Genomic DNA, 8,166 nt, shown 5'->3' on the forward strand with positions numbered 1-8,166 from the left:
TTAAAGATATTTTTATTACCTCGTCAGCTCAAAAAGGGTGCCATCCTGAAATGTATCATTTTAAGTAAGATAATGTCACACAAATAATAATTTGTATAGGCTTGCTATCGTACTGAAACTTGTTTGCAGAGTAGAACTCCTGTCACAAAGCAACACGAAAATTAGAGCTCTAGTGAAAATGCTAAGGGTGGGTTGACACAGCTTTGAAAGGTTTTCAATTTTCTTGCTCTCACGTGGTTTCCAGTCACCAACACAAGAGAGGAGTCAACATTTTTATGTGTTTCCATGTTATTTCGTCTCAAAGTTTTAACAGCATTGCACTATTGACACAATTGCTATTGACGTCGTAACAAAAGTTTTAATGGATGTAATAAAAAGTTTATTTTTTTGGAGAAAGATGGCGCGTTAATAGAACCATTAAAGATTAAAGATTGTAACTACAGTTGACTCTCTCTATCTCGACTACCCTCTATCTCAAACATCTCTCTATCTCGAACCAAAGTCTCGGTCCCTTGGACATTTGTGTAGGCTCTAAGCTATTTTCCTCTCTTTATCTCGAACCTCTCTATCTCGAAAACCTCTCTATCTCGAACTAAAATCTCGATCCCGTCTGACTGTTTCTCTCTCTATCTCGAACTTTTCCGGATTTAAGAACCTATTTACACTAAAAATCGAATTAAAATGTTCCATTTTCGAACGAAAATGTTTGACGTTCGAATTCTAAAGTCACTCACAAAACATTGTTTACAGTGTTTTGAACCAGAAACCTTCTTGAGGTGAAGATGTCGGCTTTAAAAAGAAAACTCAATAACGTTTCTTTAATTCAAAAATGTCAAATAATTCGGGAAATCGAGAAAGGAATGAAACAAGGAGGCAGCAGAAAAATACGGGATCCCCAAAAATACAATTTCAACTTGGATGAAAAAAAAACATAAGATCCTACAAAGCTTGGAAGAACAAAAAACCGTCTGGTTCGAAAAAGGTTCGAGGCTGTGATTATGAGCAGATAGACAAGGCTGTTATCAAATGGTTTACTGTTCAAAGAAGCCAAAACATTCCGATCGATGGCAATTTGATAAAAGAAAAGGCACTCAGTTTTGCTAAAAACTTTGATTGTTCAAGTTTCAAGGCTTCCGATGGTTGGCTGGACAAATGGAAAAAAAGGTAAATAACATAGTTATAATTTTCATTTCGTGTATAAAAACAACGTGATTACATATCAAACACTAAAATTACAGCTTCTGTTTTTTCAAAATCTCTACCATTGACTTTTGCCCGGATAAGCTTAGAACACAGGGGACCTGCATTCCATCACCATCTCCAAGATTAACTGCCTTTCCAGTAACAGTTATATCACATCTCCCAAATTGATCAGCACGGAGAAAATAAAATATGGTTTTAGCAAACTTTCCATTTTCTCCTAACGGCAAATGTCCGATTAGTTTCCCATCTTTTTTAACGGCTACAGCGTATTTGTCGACAGGGTTGTGAGGTTCCATTTCTCCTTGTAGTTTTTCTTGTTGGACTGGTGTCCATAAACTTTTGTAAACATGGTACCCTTTTATGTAAGATGTAATGTCAGTGGAAGACAAAACGACGAGTGGCATATTTTCAGTTAATTCAATTTCTTGTCCCAGTAAATTTATAGCCATATTGTTCATTACAGATTCTACTACACTCCACCTGTTCAACAATATAATTTGTAAACAGATAAGAATCGAATCGAACCAATCTTAAAATTTATGTTCGATTGTGTTATGTTCGATTAATATTAAGGGCTGCTTTACACGAAACATTTTTATTTATTTACTTTTTCAGGCACAGCATTTCCTTGAAAGTTATCGGTGGTGAATGTAAGTCAGTTACAAATCAAATGACAAGCTCCTGGAACGAAACCACGCTCCCAACCATTCTGTCGAATTACAAATTGGAGGACACTTTCAACGCAGACGAATTTGGTTTGTTTTACCAATGTCTTCCCGAGAAAACATACCACCTCAAAGGAGAAAAGTGTTCTGGGGGGAAGAAGAGCAAGTTGAGATTCACTGGAATGGCCGCAGCAAGTGCTACTGGAGAAAAGTTGCCAATGTTCGTCATTGGCAAATCAAAAAAACCTCGCTGCTTTAATAACATCAAACATCTCGCTTGCCAATACACATCACAAAAGAAAAGTTGGATGGATAGTGAAATATTTGAAAACTGGGTCCGGAAACTGGACCAAAAGTTTCGTGTAGACGGGAGAAAAATCGTTCTTATAATCGACAACTGTCCAGCACACCCATCGATCTCGAACTTAACAAACATTCATCTCGTTTTTTTGCCCCCTAACACAACGTCTGTGTTGCAACCGATGGACCAAGGTGTCATACGAAGTCTAAAAGCGCATTACCGAAGGAGAGTTGTACGTTTGCTGTGCAGTGCTTTGGAGAACAACAAACCTTTGCCAAAGATTTCAATTTTAAGCGGAATGAAGATACTGGCTGATTCTTGGGAGGCTGTAACTAAACAAACCATCATCAATTGTTTTAAGAAATCTGGAATCTCTTCTACAGGACAACAGGATGCTATTGCTGATTCGGATGACCCATTTAAAGATCTTCAAGAAAGTTTGGATGATTTAAGAGAGGCTGATCCATCATTGGTACCAAATGATCTCAGTGCTAATGATCTTGTGACCTTGGATGATGAGGTTATCGCAACCGCCCCTCAAATCTCTAATTAGGATATCATTGATGAATTTCGGAAATCTCAGGACGACGAAGCTGAAGACGATGGCAGTGACATGGAGGATGATTCATTTGATATAGTTGTCGAAAAACCATCAAGATCAAAAGTCGAGTGTAGTATTGATCTTTTGAAAGATCTAGCAATGTGTTGCGAAAAAGGCAATGAAATGCAAATGCTTATCTCCAAATTCGAAAAAATGTATAATGAAGACAGAGTGGCATCACTTAAACAAAAAGACATAACCGATTTCTTTAAATGAAGCTGTAAATTTATTTTATGTATTTATTTTAAAAGAAGTCTTGTGCATTGAATATTAACATTTTAACATCTCTCATTGACCTCTATCAACTCCCGATACACTGAAGGTTAAAAATACGTTTTTTACGAAAAAATCCAATTTTTGTCAATTTTTCTCTATCTCGAACTTTCTCTATCTCGAACAAATTTTCTGGTCCCTTGCGAGTTCGAGATAGAGAGAGTCAACTGTAATACAATTATTGAAAAAAAATGTGAGTAAAAACTATATCTTTGTGTATAGTTGTCACAGTCAACAAAAAACGATTGTAGCCATGGTGACATAAAGGTTAAATGTTTCCTCAATATTATTTTTTTTTAAAAAATTGTCAATGAATAAAAAGCAAACATAAGAATTATTTAACACCAGTAAAATTCAAGCAGGGATCATGTAAATTTATGTTTTATTTAATCTTCTTTTTCGCGCTAGTGAAAATTGTTACAAATTTGACTGCGAAAACAGTGAAGTTGCCAATCCAGTTAAATGTTCTTTTGTCGTACGACAGTTGTTTATAAGTTTGAAACATTGAAATGAAATAAATTTTTTGGTCAACAACAAGGGAAGAAGGGTTTTGAAAATGTTTAGCGTTTGAACAAAAACTTTAATAAAAATGTGTCAGCTAAAGCCTGCATGGATGATGGTTGCCAGATGATGGCCGCCAAAACAATTTCTCTTTGCAGGTGTAAATTATATCAGAAATCAGATGAGATAAAAGCTTGGCGATGAGGTTGATAAAAACATAAAGACTATCTTCTTTTTCTTCATATTATGTGTATTTATTGAAACGTCAGAATATAAGCAAGGTATAAGAAAAATACAAGAAGCCACACATTTGTCTTTAGGTATCCACCAGCATTACAATCACCATTTGAGCAGCAATTATCCGTCTCACAACACGATACCTAGAAAAGTAAACAAGGAGTGAAAAAAAGAAAAACATAACACACCTAACATTTCTCTTGAAATGTAAAGTTGACGACATCTTCGCCCCCTATGTTTGTTGCCTGATGTCAAAGCCGCTAGCGCTTACTGTCGCCAGCCTTGATGTAAAAAAGGCAAGAACCCCTGGGGACGGGGTAGATTTAACCGGAAATATCATAAACTCTCTTTTTCAGAGACAACCCAGGCAATTAGATTGCACTTATGCAGCAAGAAGATGCACTATATGCGATAAAGTTTTAAACGAGCATCTTTTTCTAAACCACTTCTTACACAATACTACTTCCTAAGGCTTTTTTTCTCTTTTATAATCAGAAAAACCAACGAAAAAGAAAAATATCGCTTAAGGAAATATTTTTGTTTTACGTAGCGACAAGGGCAGCTCAAGCAAAAATATTCTATTTCATCAAATTTCTTGTTTAACCGAATCGGAGCCATATTCTTTTTAAAGTAGTCGCACCAAAAGTTATTTCAGCCCTCTGCTTAGTAATTTTATTACTTCGCGCAAGCTTTCGGACAAAAAATGCACAAAATACCTATATATAAAATATGTACTATCGGAAAAAATCTGAAGACGGTGAGACCCGTGCATTCTTCCATGGGCTAATGACTAGTCTCTTATACTAATACCTATGTTTTGTTAAAAATATTTACACGTTTTCTACTTTTTGCTAACAACTAACGATAATCTGCAAACCAGAATTTGCACGACAAGCAAATGAATAGCTTTATCTACGGGCTAAAGGCTAGTTCTGGATTTATTTCCACAAGAAAATCAATATGACAGATTGAAAACGTTGTCCATTATACAGTGTCACAAGAAAACTAAAGCAAAGCGAATCCTTTAAAACCAGCTAAGAAATTTCCATTAACTAAAAATAATAATCAACTGGGAGAAATGCAAACAAAGATGGATTCCCTGCCCCAATTTGTAATCCATTATCCTCAGTTGTATTTCCTAAGGCTCCCTGTGTTTGTATTCCCTTTAAATCGAGTTTTATTCCCTATCTGTATTTTTTCTCCGGATGTTTAGTCCTTTGTACTGTGAATTTTAGCCTTAAAACATTTAATTTTTAGATTTATCGGATTTCTAATATTCTTTCGCCGCAGTTCGGCATTCTAAGTTACTGCAATAATTCGGATGTCACTTAAATTCTAACTAAACAGGTCGTTAACCCGTTAAAAATCCACGAGTTCACCCATCAGCGTAATAAATGTTTCCACTTTGATTTACACTAGAGTTCTATTCCACAAAGATTAATAATATAATGATTAATTACCCTGCTTATTACAAATATTACTTCCCTAGGACTCAATGGGAAGAGATTATCCTGATGTTAAGCGTGCATGAAATGTACCTTGCAGTATGTAGTATCTCCATGGCAGAGGCTTTGTTTCGTGCACAATTCTTTTGTGGTACAATCCATTTGGTAAGCTTTTCCATCATATCGCACCATCTTGACTGCATAGCAAACATCATCTTTAGAATAACATGTCGCCGAACTACCTTGCTTGTTACAATCTGTCCATGACACAGCGCTGTTGCATTTGTTGCAGGACAATGCAGAGCAGACTAAAAAGGATATATTTGTTGTGAGAACTGCTAGTTTTGACATAGCTATTTGGATATCTTAATAAAAAACAACTCCATGAAGGTGAAGGCCTAGTTTCAAAGTTTTTTCACCTTGGTTTATTTCTCCTGATGAGTTCAGAGGAAGCTGCCATATATGTAAATTTTAAATATTTTAAAGAAAGAAACTTTTGACAAAGAAACCTACGCGATTTTTTGGCACAGGTTTGAAAAGAATTGGTTTGTTTGTCGATGCTGCTATTTTACCTCCTTAAACAAATAAAAACTATTACTTCTAGCGAAAAATCATGAAAGTGATCATATTTAAAAGATATTTGGTCATGTTTACTTAGCTGTCAAATCTAACAATTGGGTCTGAAATTATTCCTAACATGCAGAAAATTACTAACTTTATTTTATCTCAAAGATAAATAACAACACTATACAGATGATGCACAAGCTGCAGAAGCTGTAAAAGTAATGCAGACATGTTGACGAATAAAGATGTCGCAAAAAAGTGTGAAGTGTGTAAAAGCACTGTTTCCACGTGGTTAAACTTTCTCGCTCGAATATCCTTTATCTCGAAGTTTTTTCGTCAATCCCTTAAGAGTCCGAGATATCAAGCATCGGCTGTATACACAATATACCACATGTCAATATAAATACAAGTACAAGTTATTAGTAACGCCATGTATCATGTGATTACAAATGGTAATGGAGCGCAGGATCCACCGAAATTCGATTACTATATATACCGACAACCCACCGTCGATAAAATTGAAAAATTAAATTATAGAATTTCGAAACATGCCTAAATTAAACCATACTGTGTATCACAGATGGAGTAAAAATGATAGTCCACAACGAGAAAAAAAATTGAAAATATAAATATTTATAAAAAATATAAATGTCTTTTTTTATATTTCCGTGTATGTATAATAAAATTATTTATGAAATTGTTATGTGGTAAGTACTTCACGTAACTTGAAACAATATTCCTACCTTTTATTCCGACACTTGCAAAACAAAAAGTGGAAAATAAAAACAACAGCTTCATACTCCTTAAAAAATTTCTCAAAATTATCGTATGGAATAAGTTTTACTTTTTTTCAGTTTTTAAATGTTTTGGTGAATCAGAAGTTATAATTATTTAAATTCGTTAATATTTGATGTTTTAGAGATTTGTTAACATGAATACTATTTAACAAGAGATTACTTGTTTCGTTGTTATAGTGTCATCCTGCACAGAAACGTTTAATATTTTGCTCCCATGACAAAATTTGATGTGTTAGCATGTCATTGGTTACATCCACCATTTTAAGATGTTAGAAATAATTCCGTTATTGCGTAAAGTTTTCACACCTTTAATCAGAGAAACTTTTGTGAGAGAAACTTTCGCGAAATTTTATGTCTCGAAATTTTTCTAATTTTACAATTCTTGAAAACTTATTCACTAAATTCCGAAGTGTTTTTAGCTAATGATTTTTACTTTTTTTACAAATCTGATTTGTAGTTTTAAACAAGTTAAAAAATAAATCTTTTTTTAGTTTTTTGTATTATAAACCTCTTGCCCGCTATAATATAAAAGAATTTCAAAAATTTCTTTATTCGCGAGAAATTATTTAGTAAATTTTTTTTTAGATTTCTCCAGATGTTTATTTAAAACTTTCGCGACTTTTTCACCTTGCGAAAGTTTCTCCGCTAGGGTAGAACATGTTTGAGAAAAAAATTAAAGAATGAGGAGTGAGTTATCTAAAACCATATTGTCGTCAATTCTGGCCGTATTAAAAGAGCATCAACCTCGCCCCAAGGGTCTTTTGGTCCCTGACCTGTTAATACGGAAGAGGCAAAATGCCCTGGCAACAAGGTTGAAGGGGATTTAAAACCATAAGAAGAAGTATATACCGTAATTCCTCAAATTAACGCCGCGGCGCTAATTAAATTTTCATGATTTTAGATGCGGCGCTTATAAGAGGGCGGCGCTAATTAAAGGAAATACGTTGCCTGTTAATATTACGTAAGCAGTCCTCTGGATCTTTTTTTTTGGAACGGGCGAGGGGGCGGATGTAACTAGCTTACACTGTGTGTACACAAGTGACTACAAAACCCTATTATTAAGGTGGATTTCCACTAGTTCTAACTTTCGTGTTGCTTTTAAATTTCACAAAATTTCAGTGTGACAAAAAGTTTACTCATTAAACAAGTTTCAGTGCGATAGCAAGCCTATCAAATTATTATTTGTGTGACATTATCTTACTTAAAGATACATTTCAAGATGGCAGTCAGTTCAGACGAAGAAAAATAATAAACAGTAGCTGTCTTAATAATTAAAGTAAAGGGAAAAGAGACGAACGGACATTTTTTAGTGTTCGTCAAATTTGTTGAAAAAGAGAAGAAGAAAAAGAAAAATTAACTTCTTCAAGAATTGAAATTGCACTTTATTTATTTGGTAAATATAAGCTCCGAGGTTGCTTTCTTTTATTGTCTTCTTTATTTCGTGCGTTTGGTTTTGTGTATTTGTGCATTTTTTGACCTCACCTAAGACAGTGAACGTTACAGTTTTGCAGACCATGTACGATTATAATTATATGGAATTCATGAATCAAGATTCGGAGTACATGAGTAGATTAGTCTC

The 8,166-nt window shown here is 34.4% G+C and overlaps 2 protein-coding genes across 2 annotated transcripts; one reads left to right on the forward strand and one right to left on the reverse strand.

Annotated features, from left to right (window-relative positions):
- Window positions 1–1,873: 1,873 nt before the first annotated feature.
- On the forward strand, window positions 1,874–3,537 carry LOC130625228 (tigger transposable element-derived protein 4-like). The gene is made up of 3 exons (XM_057440286.1): window positions 1,874–2,689; window positions 2,753–2,885; window positions 3,452–3,537. Exons 1-3 carry the CDS (start codon window positions 1,874–1,876, stop codon window positions 3,535–3,537), a joined length of 1,035 nt encoding a protein of 344 aa, XP_057296269.1.
- A 236-nt stretch (window positions 3,538–3,773) lies between these two features.
- LOC130625019 (uncharacterized) lies at window positions 3,774–6,652 on the reverse strand. Its single transcript, XM_057440104.1, has 3 exons — window positions 6,534–6,652; window positions 5,320–5,534; window positions 3,774–3,924 (listed from the first exon to the last, which is right to left on the reverse strand). Exons 1-3 carry the CDS (start codon window positions 6,586–6,588, stop codon window positions 3,799–3,801), a joined length of 396 nt encoding a protein of 131 aa, XP_057296087.1. The 5' UTR covers window positions 6,589–6,652; the 3' UTR covers window positions 3,774–3,798.
- Between the last annotated feature and the right edge of the window lie 1,514 nt (window positions 6,653–8,166).

Source organism: Hydractinia symbiolongicarpus, chromosome 14 (genome assembly GCF_029227915.1).
Source record: "Hydractinia symbiolongicarpus strain clone_291-10 chromosome 14, HSymV2.1, whole genome shotgun sequence".
NCBI lineage: Eukaryota > Metazoa > Cnidaria > Hydrozoa > Anthoathecata > Hydractiniidae > Hydractinia > Hydractinia symbiolongicarpus.